Source organism: Protopterus annectens, chromosome 11.part0 (assembly GCF_019279795.1).
Source record: "Protopterus annectens isolate FY-2018-M chromosome 11.part0, PAN1.0, whole genome shotgun sequence".
NCBI classification, from domain to species: domain Eukaryota; kingdom Metazoa; phylum Chordata; order Ceratodontiformes; family Protopteridae; genus Protopterus; species Protopterus annectens.
Genome location: NC_056745.1, coordinates 1,315,216,170 through 1,315,241,085, shown reverse-complemented (window position 1 = coordinate 1,315,241,085; position 24,916 = coordinate 1,315,216,170). Strand labels below are relative to the sequence as shown.

Sequence of the window (24,916 nt, the reverse complement as noted above, 5' to 3'; positions counted from 1 at the left end):
TGTTCTTCCCAATTCTGTGTTATCAACATTTCAGGTTTTCTTTTATAGGGCGCAGTCCACTACAGGCAGATAACGCCTGGAGGAAGGGGGAATACCAGTAACGAATTGGGAGAGGAGCAAAACTCTTTTAAAAAGGGTGCTTTTTACAACTCTGTGTTATCAACGTTCCAGGTGTTCTTTTCTAGGGTGCAGTCCACTATAGGCAGATACAGGCTGGAGGAAGGGGGGAATACCAGCAATGAATCAGGAGTGGAGCGAGGCTGTTTTAAAAAGGGCACTATTCCCAATTTTGTGTTATCAGTATTCCAGGTGTTCTTTTATAGGGTGCAGTCCACTACAGACAGATACAGGCTGGAGGAAGGAGAAATACTAGCGATGAATCGGGAGTGGGGCAAGGCTGTTTTGAAAAGGGTATTCTTCCCAGTTCTGTGTTATCAACATTTCAGATGTTCTTTTATAGGGTGCAGTTCACTACATGCAGATACAGGCTGGAGGAAGGAGGAATTCCAGTGATGAATCGGGAGCAGAGTAAGTGGCACTATGCAGCAGAAATGGAGATGCATCCGGTGACCGGGAGTGATGATTTAAAAAAATACTCTGGATACTAGGTAAGGAAGGAAAACTGTGAATGCTGCAGGATGAAAAATGGTACATAATAAATCACAATGAATAATGGCATCTAATAAAATTCCCTACTCTTTAGTGTACATCCCATAAGATACTTAAATCCACATGAGTTCCAACAAACTGAAAAAAAGGGGGCCGCAGCTAAATATCTCATCTGGAAGATGGTACCTCAGAACAAGGGATAAAGAACAGGGAAAAGTTCTGTTTTGAGAATATAGGCTGCCTGGGAAGAGAGAGTCAGTACTCCCAAAACAGAAGTGCAGGGGCAATGACTGTGTTTAAACTGCAGTGATGGGGCATAAGGAAAGAAAAAACAAGGAAGCAGAGGAAACGTTCTACTTCCAGAATATAGTGATGAAAGAAAATGAATTAGCAGGGAAGAATGTGAATCAGGTGAAGGAAGAGAAAAGAGAAGAAACGGGATGTGTGGGAAAGAGAGATTGAGCATACAACAAAATAGATGGCCAGAAATGCAGGAAGAAGAAATATGATAGCAAAGCGCAAAACAGAAGTTGGAAAATTATGTTGTGCAAACAATGAAGTCTATAAAGAAAAAAAGATGTGTGAAATAGCGGGTCAATGTGGGATCTGACTAACTGAACAAAGCCAAAATTAGGGAGATCTGGGGAACTGAAAGCTGGGACTGACAGCATACGTCTAATTATCATTATCAGGAATATAAAAGAAAGAGAACTGGTGGTTAATGCAAGACATAAAAAATGTGCAAAGCAGAGGAGGATGAAAAGGAAATAGGGTGGGCAGAAATATTAGTGTAGTTAGTATAAATAAAAAAGAATCCCTAAAATGAATCATGATTTATTGAAAATTTGCATGACCCTTTTCTTTCAAACTGCTACCTTTGTGATCATGTAAAAAGAATACCCTTATCTTGCAGCCATAATTTGTATGTAAAGTGGTACTATTAGGGAAAGGGTGTTTAGTACACTGATGTGCAGAGTTCTGATTATGGACAGCAACAGTGGTAGGATTATGGTCAGCATGCATGAGTAAGGGTGGATAGGGGGCTTCAAGACAAGCTTCATGCCTTAAATCAAATAGGAACTATTTGTCTTTCTTAATTAACTTGAAGTATTCAAAGACCAATGTCGTATTTTCTCCCAGTAGTGCACAGTATTTCAGTTTTAGAGTATGAATCCATGGACTTGGTATGGAAAAGAATCCACATCAGTATTCTAAACTGTCCTGCTAACAAAGGTGCATACTTTACCTGTTGACCCACTGATAAAGATTCCTAACAGCTTCACTTTTGTGATAACAGGTGTGATGGTTCTTCCCTTCCTGTTTGAACCATCTGAGTAAGCCTCTGATTCTTTCCTATAAAGTGGCTACCATTATGAGGTTTGGCTTCTTCTCTCTTGCCTCTACTAGTATACTTTGTAAAATGTGGATAGAGGGAAGGAATAAAACAATTCCCTACCCTATGGTGTTCTGAAAACATTCACTGCCTAGACATCCCCACAGAGGTACTGAGAGCATTTTTTTTAAATTGGCAGTTATCTTGGGAGGTAAATAAATCTTTGTCTGGGGCTCCCCATCTCTGATGTAGTCTTTCGAATACTTATCCATCCATTTCTCAATCATGAAAGCTGGGAGAAGATCACCTTATCTAGTGTTTCAGGGAGATCTGTATAGAATGTATATATGTATGTACGTATGTATGTATCACCTCTGCCATGTAAGTAGGTTCCAAGCAACCCTGACCAGTCTGCACAGCTGATAGGACCAGGTTCCCCCTTGCTTGTTGATGTACTACATTACAGTGGCATTGTTTGTTATGCTTCTGAGTACCTGCATTCACTCTTAATGTGCAAATCCAGAGGGCACAGATTACCTGCCAACATTTCACTGATACCTATATAATTGACCCTATTGTGTTTGTTTCACTTGATCCATTTGCCACATCTGTGGTCAGGGTGTTGAAACCCTATAGAGTTAACAAATAGCATTCCCTGATTGCTTTTGTCAGTGCACCAACCAAATGAACTTCATCTGGTTAGAGGGGTCAGAAATAGAACAATCTCTAAAGGGTATTGGCAGAGCTTTTACAGTTCTTTTAGATGCAACCAAAATTTCTGAAAGTATAGCCTGTCGAAGGTTACTGGAAACTGGACGCAGTCATGTAATCCATTGTCTTCAAGGAAGATGTTATTATTTGAATCTACTTTACCACATGAGAAAAGATGGAGTGAAATAGCAAAACTTTCTCTTGTTTGTGTCCAGTTGGTTGACATTGTATCCAGAACCATCCCCAAGAAGGTCTTGGGGAAAAAACAAGCATCAGGCTGGATGTCTGAATAATTAGGGAGAATCCCAAATTGCTCAGATAAGTTGATGAGTACTTTGGGCTTTTGCAGCATTCACTGTGGGATTTGTCCTCTAGTAGGGAGTCATCTAGATATGGGTGAAAGGGGATGTTAGGCAGCAAAGTGGTTCAGCACTTATGATCTCTGCTTTTCTGTTCAGGCCTCATCTCTGGTAATTGTCTGTGTGGAGTTTGCATGCTCTCCCCATGACTGTGAGTTTTTTTTTCTCTAAATACACCAATTTCTTCCCACCTCCTACATATACTCATGGACTGAGTACTTTTAAACTGTATATATATATATATATATATATATATATATATATATATATATATGTGTGTGTGTGTGTGTGTGTGTGTGTGTGTGTGTGTGTGTGTGTGTGTGTGTGTATATATATATATATATATATATATATATATATATATATATATATATATATATATATATATATATATATATATATATATATATATATATACAGATATACATATATATATATATATATATATATGTAGAGAGAGAGAGCATTTATCATAACAAGCAGTTTATCTAACCTACCTGGTTAACAAATGAATAAAATAAAAATAAATTACCTTGCCATCATTTCTTGGTGAGCAAACACTGGAAGTAACCATACAGTATATACTCTGAAAACACTGGAAAACCTAAAGGGCTATGAAATAGACTGCACTGTGGCTTAAAAGGGTCATTGGACCAGCCCATCTACTCAGTTAACAAATATAAAGCAAATAAAGTGTTCAGTCTCTCTCTGTTACAAGTCTGAGGAGCTTCCTGTTATCCCAGTAAATAGTCAAAAAAGGGACAGGCATCATCCCTGAAAATAAAATAAAATTACAGGTTCATCGAAATAAAAGATGGCACAGCATACAGTCAGGCAAATACAAGAAACAGACAGCAATCATAAAAGTGACAGAACCACAGATGGTATAGCAAAACCACAATGGATGGCACTCTACAACACAGGATGCACCAATTACACAAAAGGGCTAAAGAAAGGAATCTTTTTAGTGTGGATGTTTGGAAACCGGCCTACAACTGATGAAGAGACACAAGAACTAGCCTCTTGCATTATAAAAGAGCTGCCAAAACAGCAGGTTGTAGAAGGTGAATCAGTGAGCTTACCACTTTAGTTAACAGGTTATGTTTGTATAACATTATGCAGTGCAGCGCCATGGATGTTAACAGTGATGCATTTACCACTTTAGTTAACAGGTTATGTTTGTATAACATTATGCAGTGCAGCGCCATGGATGTTAACAGTGATGCATTTATCACTTTAGTTAACAGGTTATGTTTGTATAACATTATGCAGTGCAGCGCCATGGATGTTAACAGTGATGCATTTACCACTTTAGTTAACAGGTTATGTTTGTATAACATTATGCAGTGCAGCGCCATGGATGTTAACAGTGATGCATTTATCACTTTAGTTAACAGGTTATGTTTGTATAACATTATGCAGTGCAGCGCCATGGATGTTAACAGTGATGCATTTACCACTTTAGTTAACAGGTTATGTTTGTATAACATTATGCAGTGCAGCGCCATGGATGTTAACAGTGATGCATTTACCACTTTAGTTAACAGGTTATGTTTGTATAACATTATGCAGTGCAGCGCCATGGATGTTAACAGTGATGCATTTACCACTTTAGTTAACAGGTTATGTTTGTATAACATTATGCAGTGCAGCGCCATGGATGTTAACAATGATGCATTCACCACTTTAGTTAACAGGTTACGTTTGTATAACATTATGCAGTGGAGCGCCATGGATGTTAACAGTGATGCATTTACCACTTTAGTTAACAGGTTACGTTTGTATAACATTATGCAGTGCAGCGCCATGGATGTTAACAGTGATGCATAACCCTAAAGTACAGCAAGGCATCCGGAAGATAGGGGGAATAAGTGAGCACGTGGTGTGGGTCTCAAAAGCCACAAAGAGTTGTCTTCAGATCATCATTTGGAAGAGAATGTACTGAAATAGACTGAAACAGACAGAGAGAAGGAGAAAAACACAGAGAAGGAGAAGATGGCGTGATGCATAGCTGACAGCATGCAAGGAGGTATGGGACTTGTTGTTTTTTGGACTAGAGTTTTATCAACAAATAAGAACCAGTAACTAAACTTATATGCTATGTAGAAATGGAAATCTGCTTTATACTCAAGAATTGTGACAGGCCTAGAGTTGTTATTGTTTGTGTTAACTACTATAAGTTAAGCAACTTGTAGTTCTGTGAAGTGGAGACTATTCACCATTATCAGTACAGCCATAGCTACATCACAATGACAAGGACAATGAGTGCTAGTTACTTGCTACAAATGTAACAAGTAGCATGCAACAGTTGAATCACCACAATGAGTGCTTCAACAATTCGACTTCTTCTTCTTTCGGCTTTTCCCGGTTAGGGGTCGCCACAGCAGATCATCTGTCCACTCATGATTGGCAGTGGAGTTTTACGGTATTGAGTTGCCAGCCCAGCACCCAACCTTCCACAGAAGGCACACACATGCACACACTCACACCTAGGGCCAATTTAGAGTGTCCAATCCACCTACTGCATGTTTTTGGGATGTGGGAGGAACCCGGAGCACCCGCAGGAAACCCACACGACCACAGGGAGGACATGCAGACTCCGCACAGAAGGCCCCCCCAGCCAAGAATCGAACCAGAGAACCTCTTGCTGTGAGGTGGAAATGCTAACAGCTGCACCACCATGGCCGACAATGACCACAAAAGCAGTATCAGTCATCATGTATGAAGCTGTAATGTCCTTATGGCTTCATAAAACAATGCAAGTCACATACACTAGCTCAATAACCACCTGCCAATAAAGCCTGCTAATAGTTTTTGTCCTTAGCAGCAGTTCTCTTTGCTCCAACAAAGTTCTGGTTCTCAAATTGTCCAAAGAAAGGTTGTGTATAAAAGGCTAATTTCTAAAAGTATAATATCGGACTGCACATAGGGGCTGTAGGCCAGGTAGGTTGTATAACACTCTAGTGAACATGAAAGACTATCTGGATTCCATGGGATGAAGACAAGGCTACAACGTATCATGTATTTATGTATGGTAAACAATGGTGATCAAATAAGAATTAATTATTTATAGACTGCATCAAAAAAAATATTTCATTACTGCTAAACAAGGCAGCTTATTATTAACTAAGGAACTAACTAGTGACTGTTCCAGTATGCAAGACAAATCAATAAGAAGCCCTGTCTTCTGTGGTCACTGCATAATCTGCATAGTATTCACTAGTTACCTTAGTTCAGCTTTAGAGAGGGACCATGGGTGCATGCACAATGGCAAGCAGAACAGAATAATATACTTACTGTGCACTGACATTGGTAGCAGACATCCCCACTTGCAGCAAATGACACCCCATTTGGAATAATCTGACCCTGGTAATCACAGCTCGAACAGTCTTGGCAGCAGGAGTTGGAAGGATGCTTAATGCCATGGGTGCATGTTTGTGAGCACTGCTGTATGTCTGTGCATGACAACTGACCATTCTATAGCAAAGACAAAAAAAAGTAATCATGTCAAGCAAGCTGACAATTAAGCAAAAAAAAAAAATCACTGCCCCAGTACATGTGCAAAGGTTATCTGAAAATGTGCGTTACATATTTTACAGCAATGGTGAAAATTTTAGGAACCAAGCACATGACAAAACTGATAAGACAATATCCAAGACAATGCATTCAGGAAGCACTTGCTAAACAGGATCATTTAGCATCATCACACTTTACTCCTTTTACTTACCAAGCATGTGCATCTCCGACAGCCATCATCTGTTGTAAAAATCTGTCCATCTTCTAAGGGTTTGCCATCAAAGACACATACTAGAAAAGCGAAGACATCATGACTCTTAATATACAGAGAAATATAAATCAAGTGTTCAGCAATGTATATCTATTCTTACATAACACAAGTGATATTGGTCAATGAAGACTGATGTCAGGAAAATAAAACACAAGCATTGCTAATATCAAATTTGTATCTAGAGTACCCACTAATTTACAACTATTTATGTATTACATTCATGGATTTTAATAATAATTTGGGCCCAAACAGCATCCTCACATTTGAACATAAATGTAAGAGAATAAAGATGTTCATTGAAAGATACACCTACAGGATTGAAACAAAATTAACAAAAAGACATTTGGACCAAAAAATATCAGTTGATGGGAAGAATACAAGCTAGAACCTCAAATGGTGTTTGATATGAATCACAGTGAGATGAGAACCATGGGCAAAAGGAAAAGAAATGTTTCGCTACAACTGTTTTCGAGGCCTAAAAGTGTCAACACATCATAAAAAGCCCCCAAGGATATCAAATGACTTGCAGTTTTAATAGCTGAAGAACTGACAGATGTCAGAGCAATGAGTAATACAGTCTTTGATGTTAAGAATGTCAAAACAATCTGATGATCTAATTCAAATGGAAGAAGAATTAGTTTTTCAGGTACAAAGTTAAGATCCCAAGGAGGAGCCACCTGTGTTCTATATAGATGAATATGTAAAACCCCTTTCAAAAACTGCTTGAACTGAGGACAGGAAGAAAGGAGGGAGATCTAAGGGCAGGCAAACACAAATGTCTGACAGACAGATCTTGACAGGAGAGCAGGAAGGGCTAGAGGACAATAACTCACACAAAGTCAAGAACCAGAGGCAGTTGGGCTTGAAAGGATCCTGGTTCTTGGAATGGTGTCAGAAAACATTTTCCACTTACACCTGTATGATTTCCTAGCAGCAATTCTTTATCATCATATCTGATGCAAGGCTTCAGAAAAAGGAGGCTGACAAGTATCAAAATGTTGACATCTAGGCAATCAGTTAAAGAGTTTTTGAGTTAGGGAATGCCAAACAACCCCAGTCTTGTGTAAGTAAATCCAGTCAGTGGGAAGCTTGTAGTAATTGCCCTTGGCCAGTTTCAAAAGAAAGAAAAAACACTGATGCCTAGGCCAAATGGAGGGTCACACACACAATCCTTGGGGAGATCCTTTTGAATCTTTAGAAGAATGCTGGATATCACTGGAAAGAAATAAGAGGACATTCTTGCCCATAGGAACAAAAAATAATCTGTCTTTGAGGCCTGTTGCTAGGAATCCTGTAACAAAATTTCTTTAACTCTCTTTTTGTAAGGAAGGAAACAGATCTGTTTAATGTGTCCCTCCTAGTTAGATTACTATCTGTAAGACCCTAAGTGCAGTTTTCATTTCTGAGGATCTGTCCTTGCCCTGCTTTGTTTGTCTGCAACAATGTCTGAAGTCCGAAAGTCAAAATGAGCAGAGTTGCTACTTTCCAGACAATCACAGCAGTGCTAATCTTATTCCCACTGAAATCTGCTTAGCATACTGCAGGGGTCTGTTTTCTGGTTAGGAAGCAGATATTTGTGAGTCTGAGGAGCATTGTATTATCTAATAGACTTTATAGCGGTTGACTGTCAAGTAAACAGCAAGCTGTCAGGAAAACATTCTCTAAAGCAGGTAAATCATGAGGGACAGCTGTAGGTTTGGAATATTCCCACTGAAACTAGGGCTGCCACCTTTTCAAATGGCCAAAGTGGGACATTTTTGGTACAAACATCAGATTTTAAAGGCCGACACATACCCTCGGTCACTACAAAGATTAGAACTTAACTTTTTTGCCTAAATAAAAGCTTATTCTTGTAGCAATTTAGTTGCCTATTCTGTTTCTTATAACATTTAGGTATTTTAGATACAGAATAACTGTTTTATGCAACTATTACATAAAATACAGGAAATAATTTTGTCCTAAAATCTCAGGACATTTGCCATTTTTTTAATTTTTTGTCAAGACACAACTGCCCAAAGAGGGACTGTCCCTCGCAAAGTGGGACAGGTGGTAACCCTAACTGAAACACATCTTTCATATTAGTTACAGTTTCAGAAAAGCATAGGTCTTTTGTAGGGAAATCTGAAGACAACTTTCCTCAGAATCACAATCTTCAGCTTGTGAAGAAAACTCTGAAGCACAACATTATCCCTCCAATCTCTAGTCTTCTGACTGAAAATTAGAGACAGAAACAAAGGAAACTATTTTTCTTTTTCTGCCAGAAGAGAAGTTTGAAAAAAGTAGAGACAGAAATTAATTTCTTACCAAATCTCACCAGGTCTTCCTTGTCCATAGAAATTGACACAGGAGTCACGTCTTTAATTTTTTTTTCCTTTTCCTGGTGAATCACTGGAAAAAGACCAAGACAAAGGAGGCTCATGATCCCAGGGATCAGACTCCCTTTTTCAGCTATGTGGTAGACCTTCACTGACCCTTCCCCTGAGACCAGCAACAACTAGCTGTGGCCTGCCTGCAGAGAACATCCCTACAGCCACAGGGGATGTGCCCAGCTCTTGGTCCTTAGTGGTTGTAAGTGCTGCACCAGAAATTCTGGCAGAATGAGTGGTCTGAAGAGCTAAGTCCAGCCGCAGCATGGTGACTCACATGAATGAGCCAACATGACATGGAAGAAGGATACACTGAGATGACCAGTAGCTGCTTTATAGGTTCAGCCAAGAAAGAAGACTTGAAGGCAGGTATCAAAGCCAGGAAGAGTCAGTAATCTTTATGACAAGGAAACATGGCTTTGATGTAAAAAAACACACTGTTCATCCCCAAAACACACAAAGTCCTGCTATTGGTACATAGAAATCTACCACCAAAGTAGGAAAAAAGTCAAAAATCTGATTTTCACAGTTTGTTCACACAAGCATTCGGAAATAAATATGCTCTGACAAGTAATGGCAGCCAAGAAGATTACTTTTCCTAGCTTAAAATACAACATTTTACAGTAATAATTCTGGTTTTCATCAGAAAAACAAAGCAGTGGAAAAGTTTCCCCCAGCAGTGAATTTATAACACCAAAAACTTCAGAGCTTTCATGCTGCTGAAGTGCGCTCCTTCTCAGGGTTTTAAAGTACTGATGGTTGGCTAATGGGTCTGAAAAGGCTGAGTAGATAATTGCCTTTTATATGAAGCTCTGACTGAGCTCCTAGCAGCTTAGGCACATGGTAGGTGCCCTTAAGCTTTGAAAAACTATCAGATTGATCATATGCTTGGCAGGATATAACCTATTAGCTTAGGCTACTGTAAAAGTGATTTAATGTTAAAATACTTGTTTATTCAGTTATGCTATTTTGTTATGCTAAATGGTATCCTCTTTACTACCTTCCTTCTTACCTTCGCCTTGGGACTCTTCTTGTCCTCAAATAACCTATACTATCCATGCCAAAATGTTACATCCCTCCACTCACGTGTTACCTTCTGACCTTACATTTATTTCCTTCATTACTTTAGTACTTCCTAGTGCTATTTTCCCTAACCACGTCTTGTAAAACACAGACCACTTTTCAGACCACTTTTTCATATTAAGAGCCACGTCAATATCTCTTATCATTCCCTTCTTCATAGTCTCTTGAGACATACCACCATAACACACCTCTCTTCCCTAACTCTCTCCTGGCCCCCAGCTCTGTGCCTTTTCATTTATCTTCATCAAACTTTTGATTTGTAAGTCCGGTTTGTCACCACAGCAGTTATACCCCCCCACACACACATATGGTCTATATTACTATATCGAATGGTAATAATGCCGAACACTCATATGAGCGAAAACGTACAAGAACAAACTTGCTATTGTGGGGGGCTGCACCCCCACACCCCCCACTAAATATATATTCCAATTCCGAGGTCACACTACAGTGAGGAAAGGACAAATATTCCAATCCTCACTGTACCGCGACCCAAAAAAACACAAGTTCGTTCTCGTGCATTTTCACTCATATGGGCATTTGGCCTTATTACCATTTGGTATGGTAATATAGACCCCCCCCCCCACATACAGTGCTTGCAAGACAGCTTATGTGAATGTGTTGCAGTAGAGCAATAGAAGGGTTCTATTCCAGAAGCAGTTGGCTGGCACTTTGCACAGAGGATTAATACCATGACCTGCTTCCTTCAGCATCCATTTGCCCACTTTGTGACTCTGATCAAGATAGTTAACTACAGAGTGCTCCCAGGACACCTCTGAAAGGGGACACTTGGGCCTAGTAGGTTTACCCAGTTAAAAATGATAACTTTAGCTGAGTCCAGAAAACTAAACTGTCCTAAGAGGGAATAAGAAGCATGCTGATGATGCAAAATGAATGTGTTACTAGATGGCATGGAGTAATAACCCACTACACTTTGATAGACAAGCAGTTTTGAACCAAGAGTGTAACAATGTTCATGTCTCACATGCTGGATGGGAAAAATTGGCCATCATTATGACAGTAATAACCACCAATGTCATGAGTGCAGGAGTGCTAACCAGATACAAAACAGAAGAAAATAAAAACTCACAGTTGAGTACTAACTCACAACTAAGTATTAGCACCAACAACCAATAGTTTAAAGCAAAGGTTAAGAGCTTTCATTACATAAACTAAAACTTCTTCAGAACTAAATGTCCCCACAAAATACTTCCTTATATGAACTCAGATTTAAAGTGACAGTGCATATTTAATGGCAATTCATTACATACGTCAATATAAATTCTTTTAAAAAGTGTGCATGATATAATTATATATTCATATAAAACTGTTGTTTTAAAAAACTTTTTTAATTTATAATATATGCTAAACCAAATACTAAAATCTTTTCATAACAAAAATCCAGATAAATTCTTAATTTTTCATCAAAATCATGTACATAAATTTAATAATAGCCAATTTACCTACAATTTAGCTACCTTTACTTTTAATGACGGAAGGATAAGTTAATCAGGGAGGATTCATTGCTTCCAGTCTAAGCTGCCATAGCAGCTCTTTAAATTCAAGTCTAGCCTCAAATTCTCCACCCCTCAGCTACTAATAGCTTTATCAAGTATACCAAACCTGTAACTTATAAAAGTTTCACATATCACTGAATGTTTATACAAGGCATTAGTAGTTTTACAGGATTTGATATCATAAAGGTACTCCTATACCCTGTTATGTAATGCCCATTCTGTTTTCCCTATATAAAAACTGGGGCAGCGTAAACAAATAGCTATATATACCACCCCTACTGTTTTACAATTACATTTCAATAATTTTATTTTCATCCTTAATTTATTATTAAGAATTGGTAACATGGATCATTTTGATTCTTCGAGAGACAATATATTTTTGCTTGAAAAGAAACTGTTAAAAAGTTAGGAACCTACAGTTGGACAATGCATACCTGTTTGAATATATTAAAAAAATGTTCCTAAAGGATTACTAGTGTTTAAATTCACAAATGGTTTGTAACATAAAGAAGTTTTCTATAGAGAATTTGTGAAACTCTTCTATTAACATGGGATGGAATTGATTAACTTAATCATTGAATATAATTCTATTATTATTAGCAATAAAATTAAGGAAATTCAAATCTCAGTCTTTTTATTCATGATGATTTATTATTTGATAAATACATAGTTGCGTATAATAATGTTCTTCCATAACAGACAGGAAGTGTGACATTAATAAACAAACAAAATTTTTTAAAAATTAAACAGAGATCTTAAATAGTAAAGTGAGCATAATGCTTATCCCATTAAAGCTAATTATAGTGATCAATATTAGGTGAGAGATGAATGTCAAAGTAAACTTTATTGTCATTTACAACTGCACATGTGCAGACTAAATTAAATTTCGTGCATCGGCTCAATTCTTGAGATTACAAAGGAAAGTGAAACAACACATAAAAGTAGAGGAATAAATATAACTAAACAATACAATACCACTCCCAATACATGCAAGAAAGAGCAGGGACACTTACCAACACTGATATACGAAAAGAATATCCTCCCCTGACTTAAATTAACTACCTTATTTAAAGTAATACAAAAACACAATAGAGACAGAAATACCTAAGTTATTTGCCTAATATTGCACTTGAGTGAGTTAAATAATACTGACTATGGATATAATAAATAAACATTGCACTTACTTGGAATATATGTAAGTATATAGTGACAAATAAATAAAAATTGACTTATTATGTTTCCAGACCCCTGGGACTAGTGCTGGAGTTCAGAAGTCTAATTACTGTAGGATAGAAACTGTTACTGAATCTTGTTGTCCTGCAGTGGATGTTGCGATATCACCTGCCTGATGCCAGAGTCTTAAATACTCCATGCGCAGGACGTGTGTTGTCCTGTATTATTTTTGAGACCATTTGGATGCTTCTTGCAGAATAAAGATGTTGTATCGATGGAAGACTGGAACCTGTTACCTTCCGCAACCCTCACCACTCTTTGTTGCTCCTTCCTTTCTGTAACTGTGCAGCTTCCATACCACACTGTGAAGCTGCAGGTGAGGATGCTCTCTATTGCACCTCTATAGAAGGTGGAGAGAATATGAGAAGGAAGCGTAGCTTTTTTCAGTCTTCATAAAAAGTGAAGGTATCGGTGCGCTTTCTTGACAAGATGGCTGATGTTTCCCGACCAGGAGAGATCCTCTGATATGTGTACACCTAGGAATTTCATACTCCTATCCCTCTCCACACTCTTACCATTGATGCTGAGCACTGGGTGGTTTGTTTTCCTTTACCTGAAGTCGATGATAATCTCTTTGGTCTTGCTTATATTCAGGTCAGGGTTGTTGCCCTCACACCAACTGATCAAGGATGCCACCTCTTCTCTGTACACCCTTTCATCCTCCTTTGTGATGAGCCCCATGACTGTGGTGTCATCAGCAAACTTGATGATATGGTTGGACTTGTACTTAGCATAGCAGTCGTGGGTCAGGATGGTGAATAACAGTGGGCTGAGAACATATCCCTGTGGAACCCCTGTGTTATTCGTGATGCACTTTGATGTGCTGTTACCTGAATACACACTCTGTGGTCTCTCAATCAGGAAGTCCAGGATCCAGTTACAAAGATGTTTACTGATTCCTAAATGTACCAGTTTTTCTATCAGTTGCATTTGTACCACCGTATTAACTGGAAAGCTGAAGTCTATGAACGCCATCCTCACATAGTTGTCTTTGCCCTCTAAATGCTCAAGGGAGATGTGTAGTGCTACCGACATGCAGTGGGTCAAAATCAGGAGATAGGCATGATTAAAGATGCTTTTTGATCAGCCGGTCAAAACATTTCATAACAGTGGATGTCAGAGTGACTGGTCTGTAGTCATTAGGGGTGGAAGGAATGGTTCACTTAGGTAGTGGGATGATGATAGCTTCCTTGTAGCATGAGGGTACTTTTGCCTTGGCAAGAGAGGTGTTAAATATTTCCTTGAGCATTGTGCATAGTTGATCAGCACAGCCTTTTAACATTTTGCCCAGTATGTTGTCAGGGACAGCAGCCTTCCGGGGGTTCATTCTCCTTAGTTCACTTCTTACCTCCTGTGCTGAGGCTGAGTATTGCATCCTTCTCATCAGTGGGTAGCTTTAGTGCCAACCTATTGTTTCTTTCCTCAAATCTACCAAAGAAGTTGTTCAAAGTGCCCAGGAATTCAATGCTGTCCTCATACTGTGCTGACCTGATTTTGTAGTCAGTGATCTCCTGTGTGCCTTGCCATAGTCACCTTGCATCCTTCATGTCTTCAAAGTGGCTCTGTACCTCTGCCATACTCCCTCTTAGCCTCCTATATACCCCTCCTCAGATTACCTCTTGCTACATTTAGGGCTGCTTTGTCCTTAATCCCGTAAGTTGTTTTTTTCTCCTTAAGAAGTTCATATATCTTATGGGTGAGCCATGTCAGTTGTCATGTCATATCAGTTCGTGCCTCCAGTTTCAAATACAGAGTTAGACATTAAGGGAAGTGATAGTCTTATCTTAATGCCGAACACAATTTTTTTTATTTTAAGGAAGTCTGAGCAGATAGCAGAATGGGCCCATTATCCACCAGAACCAGGATTGGGTGGACTTTCAACTCCCCAAGAGAACCAGTATCAGTACCACAATGTTACGAAGGGGAAGTGAAAATGGAAGGGGAAGGGAAGGAAAGAGCAGAGATAGACATGAATGGCATCATGATGTCGCACAAAGGACTTAATATTTTTAACCACAGCCAAGTCGCAGTTACACCAGAATGTTTTTCCTTATTCTCTAAAGGTTTCAAATTCATCCCAACCACTCCCCCACACCTTTAATTTAGTTGATTCTGTTCTTGAACTTTTTACTTTTTACTAGAAAATTAAATTTAGCAACCTTATTTAATAATCATGAATCTAACAAGTCATTTAATGATGCTAAGATTAACTTTAAAAGGAAAAGTGTTTTCAGTCCTACACTGAATCAAGTTTTACAAGCCTTTGACAGGGCTTGTATTAATGATTATTACAATTTAGTTACGGCTAACAATGGACTTAAGAATTATAATTTGACCAAGTCATTAAAGTTGTTTTTCAACACCCTTAGGAATGAGAAATCCATCAGAATTATGAAGCCAGATAAGGAAGGTGGTTTAGTCACTATGGATTCTATTTATATTCAGCTGCTATGTTAAATATCTTACAGGATTCTTTCACCTATGTACAGGTATCTCGTAATGAGATTAATATTGCATAACACAAAATAGATATGCTTTTCCATGATTTGCTCTTGGAAGGGAGAATTTCAAAAGACATTTTTCATTTTCTGAAGGTGTAGAAACCACTGGCTCCCATTATTTTTGGTATACCAAAAATTCATAAAGGTGTTAATAATTTAAAATGTAGGCATATTGTAGCTGCCAGTGGTTCAGTTACACACCCCCTTGCAAATTTAATTGATGGACACTATAAACTACTGCTCTCACTTAGAACCCACCTTCTTAAATATTCTTGGGACTTTCTGGGGAGATTAACCACAGATATATTGTCTAACTAGGTGGGTATTCCCACTATCAATGTTGTTTTTACCATTTTACGTCCAACCTTAGAGAGGAGGGTTTGAATTTATTTTTGGAGAACTTAATTAGTTGTCTTCTTTTGGCAACTTTTTATATATGTCTTATTAGAGACATGATAGAAATAGCTTTAGACAATAACTTTATTTCAGTTGAGAATTTTATAAACAGGTTAAGGGTGTTACTATGGGGGTGGTGTGTGCCCCAGTATTTTTCAATTTGGTCCTACTAGCATGAGAAAGATCTGTCATTTTTGTGTCCAAGTTTTACAAGTACTATAAATTATTTTTAAGATTTTTAGACAATTTTGTGGGAAGAGTCGAACAATATTATTAATGAATTTCTTCATTTTTTTAGATGTTAGTACTTCTTATTTTAAATTTACATGGAATTTTAGTAGTGAAGCAGTTAATTATCTGGGCATCTTTGTTACTGTAGATGAAAGGGGGGTTATCTCAAAACGTTATAGAAAGCCAACATTTAGCAACTCTTATCTTTACCTTAGTAGCTTACACCCCATGAGTCAAAAAAGAAGTCTGATTAAGGGTTAGTCTGTTAGGGTAGCCCATATGACTTACAACAAGGATCAAACCTCCCAACCATACCGAATTACTCAGTATTTACCGAGTTTTGGGGTCCAAATGAAGGGGTGCCACGATTCTCGATTGGCACCCCTTCATTTCCGATTTTTTTTGCTTAATTTTTTTAAATCGCGCTGTCAGAGTTGACGTCATCACGTGCGTGATGACATCAGCGCCGTCAGGGCTACCAGCCAGTCGGAATTGAGCTCAAGGAGCTCACGTCATTTTTTCCGGCTGGCTGCGAGCGGGAGTACAGCAGCATGCAAGCAACCGTAATGGCAGTAATGCTCATTTTATTTTTTACAAGCTGGCTGGAAGCAGGAACCAGGAATACAACGAGCGCTAAGCAGCAGGCAGCGCGAGCGGGTAAACATGGGAGTAGTTGGCCAAGTGTAAAGCTGCTAACGCGGTCCCAATGCATTGTGGCATGAAGAAAATGTCTGAGGATTCCTGTTGGGTATCTGTGGCAGAGATTTAGTCGTGGTGGAAGGTCCCCGCTATCTCCCACTTTTCTCTCTTCAGGACTGCCTTCCAGTTGCCGGACTTTGAGATTGAGGTAAGTGGGAAAAAGGGAAATGAGGCGCTTCTATCTCGCGATTACTTTTCTCTTGAGGTTGGTGGCACCTAGCTGGTATCCTCTGTAAGTTTTAAGTTTTGTGGCAGGGTTTCTCTGATTTAGAATCATTTTGCTGTAATTACTTTTAGTTTTGCTATTCTGCAGTAGTTTTAATAAACATTATCTTGGTCTATTGTAGCTGGAGGGTGGTTTGTTAGTCTACTGCTTGTAATTTTAATACATATTGACTCTCCAGTGAACTGTGTTGTTGAAGCAATAGCTGGAAAGTTACATTAGAATGATTACACCTTTAAACAAAGCTGGAAATTGTTGGTTTAAAGCAGAATGCGGATCAGTACATATCGAGGATGGAATTGTGAAGTAATCTATCTATATGTGGTGTAGGTGAGTTCTATTGGGTCAGCCCAGAGGATAGTGATCTGATGTGATTATGTATTCTTCAGGAGAATTGGGAAGATGTTGGCTTCATGAACTGTGCACAGTCTGAAGTCCCTTTGCATGATTGCTGATATTTGAATGGTGTTTGAGTTTCTTCCCATGGCATTTTTTCCTGAAGTCCATGTCTATAGAATCCTGAATGAGAAACAAATTCATGAGGTTGATCAGGTTAGCACCTCGGAAGAACTTAAGGGTATACTGTGTGATATGACACATTAAGGTAGTCTCCACTATATAAGGGAAGATAGCTATCTTATAGACTGTGCATAGACAAAGTTGCAAAGAATAGCAGGGGTGCCAAGTGTTGGTTTTTGCATGGATGTCAGGTACACCCTTGAGCTTCATACTTTCTTATCATTGGTGTCCTTGTCCTTTTTCTAATGTTCTTGCTTGTGGAACTCTATGAAATAAATTCAGACTGTCTCAGGTTGAGGTAGGTTCCATGAGGTTTGTTTGAAGTAGTGGGTTCATTCTTTTGAATGCTAGAGGGAAAAATGATCTGCCATGATTATGCAGCTGCCAGGAAGTACTGGGATGTAGGTGTTTTGAAACAGGAAGTGTGCTCCCAGAAATATGGAAAGTCTCAGACGTGTGCTGTGGTATCCTGTCACATCCAGTAATAAAGGTGGTTGACAACCTCGTTAAAATGGAGGGGATTTAAGTTATTCCTGATGTAGTCACTTTGTACTAGATGTCTTCTCTGTCCATGGGACAGACATGGTTTGGAGTATTGTAAACTCAAGGCAAGACTGAGATGTCCAGGCTGGAATCCACAGCTCATGTTAAGTAAAGGGTTATACCTATTGTTGTGTGGTAACCATACTTCTTGTGGCTGTTTTTCTGTGAACAGCATGGGTTCTTTCCACCTCCAAGTTCAGTAAGAACCATCCAGCCCTCCAGAGTGCCAGGCTGACCACTGACTAGCACTCATGATGTCCTTTCTCAGAGGTCTCCATTTGGATGTGGAAGTCTGAGCCTTATTCTCTCTTCTCTCTTCTCCTCCCCTTTATGTTTGCGTCTGAAGTGTATGCTTATCTTGGCCATATCTGTTGAATCCCAAGAGACAGCTTGCTTCAAAGTTTGATTAGTTCTTAGATGTTGTCCTGAGATAGTAATTTGACATTGTTGGATGTTTTACGATAGTAATTCTTTTTACTTTGTTTCAGTCGTACTGAGCTGTAAAGACATTTTAAAGAAGTTTAGAAAAGTTGAATAATTTAGGCAATGCATAAGTGATGATGCAGCTGTTCAGGAATTTGGTGTCTTTTTGTTGTTGGAGGATCTGTGATGCACACTGTGTTTATCTAGGGCTGACTGGGCTGTCATGAGCACTTAGTTTATTTGCATTTTTGTAGGGTGAAGCAAGGCCCGAGTCTGTTTCTCAGACTCCATAAAGGTCACCCACCCATAAGGTTTGTGTGTGGCCTTTTTGTGCCTTTTGCTTTGTATGCAAGATTTAAGAGAGAGAAAATGGGCATTTTTACACATTGAATGATTTGTTCTAATCGTTGAATAATGTAATGTTTTATTTTTATGATTAAGACTAAGATACTGTGAACTTGGCCCTAATCATAAAAATTATCTGCTCTGCCCTTTTGATTTTAGCAGTTATACATGCTAAAATTTAAGCTTTTTAATGCTTATGTAGTTAGTGCAGCAAGCCAACCATAAGCAATGCACATGCTTCATATTGTTTCAGGCAGCATAGATTTTACTTTTATTAACATAAGTGGCAATGATCATTCAGTTCTTGTAAGCACTTCATCATTATAGGCAATCCTGTCACCACAGCTGGGATACTTATGCAAAACTGGCCTAAATTAACAGTTGATACTGTTTATTTTATGCAGTCTGAAGGCTGTTCCACCCTATTTTATCTGTGTAAGATTTCCATGACTGTAGAACTTCTCAGCTTAAATGGACCAGTAAAGTTTTATTTTAATTCATGTTCTACTAAGATATAAAGTTGTAAAATTGCTTTATATCTGTCTCATGCATTCTTGAATTGCACAACACTTTTTGATTCACATTTCACACCTTCAGTCCTCATATTTTCTAAACTTTAGCTGTGTGTTCAATGTGTTCAAGGTGCTGCTGCTTTGGCCTATGACTTATCTCTTGTCTTCATTCTTCGAGGGGTGTACGAGGTTCTTATGTTGCCTGCTGATTTCTGCCATTTTTCCCCTTTTGTTGTACATCTGTTGTACATCCTGTTTAATTTGGGATGTCACCAGTGTGATTTTGTTTCTAGGGCTAGTCTTGGGCTTAGTCATGGTAATCCAGGATGGAAAATAAAGTCAGATTAACATAAGGGATAAGTATCTCAAGAGTCAACAGGTTTAAGAACGCCAAGGAGACAGGATGGTTGGAATGGTCCTCTCACAGAACACACTTTCCTGTGGCAGAGTGCAAAATAAAATCCAAATAATCATTGTAGAAGTAAAGCAGTAAGCAGGCACACATTAGTGTTTATGGTAAATGGTGTGAAATAGCCAGTTAATGGGGCATTGGAATGTCTGCAGGGGGACTCTGGCCTGGTGCCATATTTTGGTTGTCTGTTGTTCAGTTTGCGTTTGAAAGTTGATATCCCACAATTCCATTGGAGTGGGTGGGGTTACGTAATCATGTATGCAAATTTTATGTTAATCAGCGTACAGATTTGTACCTATTTTTCATGGGCCTTGTCCAGATTTTTGATGTTTCCAGGTTGAGAGGTATGACAAGGATGATTTAAAAGTTGAATTTGAGAAATTAGATGGAATGTTCTTTGACAGGGGTTACCCATTAAACTTCATCAGGGAAGTTATGGATGAAGTGTTTGTGGGGTGGGGAGAAAAATATAAGCCACTTTTAAGGATAGGATTGGATGCAGAAACTAATGAATGGGGTGAAGATTTTATATAACCCCGATACTCTGTGTTATCAATGTGCACTTGTTGTTGAGTATAATAACTGGAATAAAAAAATATATTGTTTGGAATAATTGGAATACTCTTAAGTATAATCCAGTATTGTTTGACTTATTGGGGCATCAGCCTAAATGTGTGTTTAAAACTGCACAAACATTAAAAAGTTACTTGAAAGGGGTAATAATGAGATTTCCAAGGGAAATTACACCCTAGTCTGTGGTACAAGGAGGTGTGGTGATTGTAGGCAATGTTTTTTATTTTAACTGAGGATTCCCTGATTCTTAATAGTAAATTATGGAGCAAAATAAAATTACTGAAAGTTAATTGAAAAACAGTAGGGGTGGTATATATAGCTATTTGCTTAAGCTGCCACAATTTTTATATAGGGAAAACATAACAGGTATTACATAAAAGGCTATATGCCCACCTTTACAATATTAAATCCTGTAACACTGTGAATTCCTTGTATGAACATTCTGTGTGAAAATTTTGTAGGTTACAGGTTTAATTATTTGTAATCTGAGGGGTAAAGAATGGGAGGCTAGGCTTGAATTTAAAGAGCTGGTATGGCAACTTAGACTGGAAGTAATGAATCCGACTGGATTAAATTAAACTATTTCTGTCCTTCCAGTATCAAAAGTAAAGGCAGCTAAACTGTAGGTAAAACATCAGGTACTATTAAATTCGTGTATATGGTTTGGATTAAAAATTAAGAAATGATATGGATTTTTGTTATGAATATATTTATTTTAGTTTGGTTTAGCATGAGTTATAAATTAGAAAAGTTTTTAACAACAGTTTTATATGAATACATATATAAGGGTCTACTACACTAAACCGACAGTACACAACACTGACAACCACAACACCGACACCACAAGAACGAAACTGCAAAAACACGAAAGTTCACATGCCCGACAAACCACAATCCTGACAGTTAACAAAACAAAAAGTTTGCTGCTCCACACAACACACACACAACAAAAGCACACCAACAACCTAAAAACTTACACTACACCTTACACACAACTATCTATGCACTACCCTTAACCCAAACCCTAACCCTAAGGTCCATCACTATCGCACACTTACCTTACACGCACCCTAACCCTAACTCACTTAATCCGCCCCTAACCCTTAGGTCCCTCACTATCGCACACTTACCTTACCCGCACCCTAACCCTAAGTCCCTCACTATCGCACAATTACCTTACATGCACCCTAACCCTAAATCCCTCACTATCGCACACACACCTTAACTGTACCCTATCCCTAAATCCCTCACTATCGCACACTTACCTTACCCGCACCCTAACCCTAAGTCCCTCACTATCACACACTCACCTTACCCACACCCTAACCCTAAATCCCTCACTATCGGACACTTACTGAGTCGAGCTCACATGTTTCCCATGTTGGTGTTTTTGCTGTCAGAATTACAAGTTGTCAGTTATCTGCTCTGTTGGTCTTCTGGCATCGGTGATGTGATTGTTGATCTTCTGAGCTTTCGGTCTAATGTAGGGAACCCATATATAATCATGTTAGATATACTTTTTAAAATAATTTATATTGATGTGTTTAATGAATTGTCATAAATATGCACTGTCATTTTAAATCTGAGTTCATATAAGGAAGTGTTTCATGGGACAGTTAGTTCTGAAGTTCCAATTTTATGGAACAAATCCACTTAACATTTGCATTAAACTAGTGGTTGCTGATACTAATAGTCATTTGTGAGTTTTCATTTTCTTTTATTTTGTATCTGGTTAACACTCCTGCACTCATGATGTTGATGTTTTTTTGTTATTAGTTTTTGGTTTGTATTACGACATAGGTAACAACAGCTGATTAATGAAGCCAAAATGTAAGTGTAAAGGAATGCATTTCTGTAAGTTTACACATTTTCTGAATATTGCAAAATAGTGTCAGTTTACTTAGAATAGCATCAACTCCATTCAAAGACAAATACTTTTACAAAAATTAATTTATATTTAATCGCATAGCTAACTCATCTGGTGATGTTCATCATGCGATTGTCTTTTTGGTGCTGTTTGTTACATCTTTGAGTTTGTAATTGATTTGAAGTCCGTTTTAAATGTCAAAGCAAGGTACTTACTACAGTAAGCAATTCTATGTTGCTTTGCCTGTTTCTCTTTTTTATTTTGCTGCCTATTTCACAAATTAGGGTAGTTGTTTTATACTTTTATTGTGATTATTTTCAGATTTTCACAGGAATAAATTGAGACCCGAATTAAACTCTGATTTCAATTGAATAAGAAGTCATACAATCCCTTAGAATATGTGATTCATATCTTATATGCAAAGAGCACATACTCACACCCCAAAAAGCACACCTCAGATACTCCTCAGTCTAGAGAACTGTAGCATAGCCAACTGCTGTGCAGAATTCATTCACTAAATAATTAAAAGGCAACATGCTCCTACAGTGAGAAGACAGTCTTTTTCAATGCAGAAACCTGAAATGAAAGGATAAGTGCAAACATGTAGAATCTCTGAAAATACAGTGTAGAAGTTTCTTGAACAATCTGCTTTGTAATGCTAGTGTTCTTTCTCTTCCTCAAAAATTCTTTAAATTTTCCAGAGCATGTTTTTAGATGACGGCTGCTCTTCAAAAATACCACCTCCATGAAGTATTAGAACAGTTCCATACTAGCAGCAAGGTGAGGCATTTACCACTAAAATCACTTTACAGGATAACAGGTGTGATCATGCAAGATATCTGAAACACCACTTCTGGTGGAATTTCCTGTTACTGATAGCTAGTTTAACACAACTAGCCTGGACCTCTCCAGTACTGTAACATCAAAAGGATGAGCAGACAAGGAGTCACTAAAAATGATTTTGTGTCATTATGTGCTTGGCTGTTAATCAGCCTTCAGCAATACTAGCATTTCTGGTCAGTCATTAGCTAGAACTCAAATACAGAAAGGGAACCAACCTTAGAGAGAAAACTCCTACTGCTGGGAACTAAATAATCTTCCCTGATCAGGTTATGAAAAGTCTGGTCTTTGATTTAAACAAAAGCTAACAGCAATGCAAGCGTTGTATAGCTTTTCTGTTTATTAATTATCACATTCTGCATGTCTAAAGCACTGAATTCATCAATGAACAAGTGATGCACAGCAATGCAGAAAGTTTTAAGTTTTGAGATTCCCAAGTTCAATAATTATGTTATCACAACTTACGCAATGCTAAAGACCTACGGTCACACACTAAATTTTATTAATTTTGTAGTCCAAGTAATGAGGTACTGCAGCACAGTTACAGAAGGTGTCACATTAAAAGCAAGCGGAAAATACCTGGAATATCAGGAAAAATCCAAGGAGATGGGAAGCAGATAAAATAGCAGAAATGAAAGGGCATCTACGAAATAAAGAAAACATGAAAACTCAAGTACAATTAAAGGTACAGAATAACTGAGAAAGAACTGCAAACAGATGAAAATGAAAGCCATAGAAAACAGTTCAGATATAAAAAGAAAATGTAAATACTAAAGAAGGTAAACAGTTAAAAGGGGGATTTTGAGAACGGTTGCTCAATGGTGCTTGGTTTTCCACCTGCTACTATAATAATCTTTGTGCAAAAACAAGATTACTGTATCAGTGAGCTAACAAACACCTAATGCAATCTGTTCTTTCATAGAAGAAGAAGGGGATTCGAAAATAATTGAAGTGTTCTAGGTTGAAGTCAGAAGTAACTTGATAGATACATGCTTTAAAATGTGATCAGATAATAAAAGATGCTGCAATTAATGTATTTTTATCTACATCTTGGGGGGGGGGCGCCCTTCTCCCCAGATTACATGGCTTTGGGAAAAACTTCAACAAGCCATCATCCCACTAGGGATTTTCTGTCTCTATAATACAGCGTCAAGAATGTAAGAACTGCTGAAGAGCCCAAAATGACAGTGCAGTCAGAAATTGTGTAATTATACATAAAAAAATTGTATACTGGCAATTGCGAATACAACTTGTTTACAGATTTAAGATGTACTGACACAGCATGAAATATACTATAGCACTTACTCTTCTGTACTATTATTTGTTAAAATCTATTGTTTTAGTTATATTTTGGGCTGATTTTTTTCTTGTTGGGTTCATGAGACTGAGAGATTTAAGCCACAATGCTCTTTTGAACTCACTTACCTGGACAGGTTGGACAACACTGACCGGGTCTCTGAATGGGATTTGAACAGGAAACTGAAGGACACTGCAGTGGTGTACATCTCACAAGACTATTCTGCATGAATGGATGAAGCAGAGACATTAATGATCTGTTCAAAACATGTACAATATATTTATCTCACTTGCTTACATAAGAAACATTCATAACAGGGGATGCAAAATATTTCATCCAGGAAAATGAAAGACACTGCAGTGGTATACATCTCACAAAACTATTGTGCAGGAATAGAAGAACGAAAGAAACTAAAGATCTGTTTAGAATACACACAATATATTTATCTCACCAGCTTAAATAATAAACATTCACTGCACAGCAGGCAATACATTTTAACCCTTGTCCTTCTAAAATGGGGTATGTATGTATGTATGC

General features: G+C 38.1%; 1 protein-coding gene across 1 annotated transcript in view; it reads right to left on the bottom strand.

Annotated features, from left to right (window-relative positions):
- Window positions 1-24,916, bottom strand: part of LOC122815830 (kielin cysteine rich BMP regulator) — a 2,917,372-nt gene that overhangs the window by 1,772,681 nt on the left and 1,119,775 nt on the right. The window contains exons 12-14 of the mRNA XM_044088633.1: window positions 24,508-24,601; window positions 6,740-6,819; window positions 6,310-6,489 (exon numbers count right to left, since the gene is read on the bottom strand). Of these exons, the coding sequence (XP_043944568.1) occupies window positions 6,310-6,489; window positions 6,740-6,819; window positions 24,508-24,601 (354 nt within the window). The remainder of the gene's footprint in view (window positions 1-6,309; window positions 6,490-6,739; window positions 6,820-24,507; window positions 24,602-24,916) is intronic.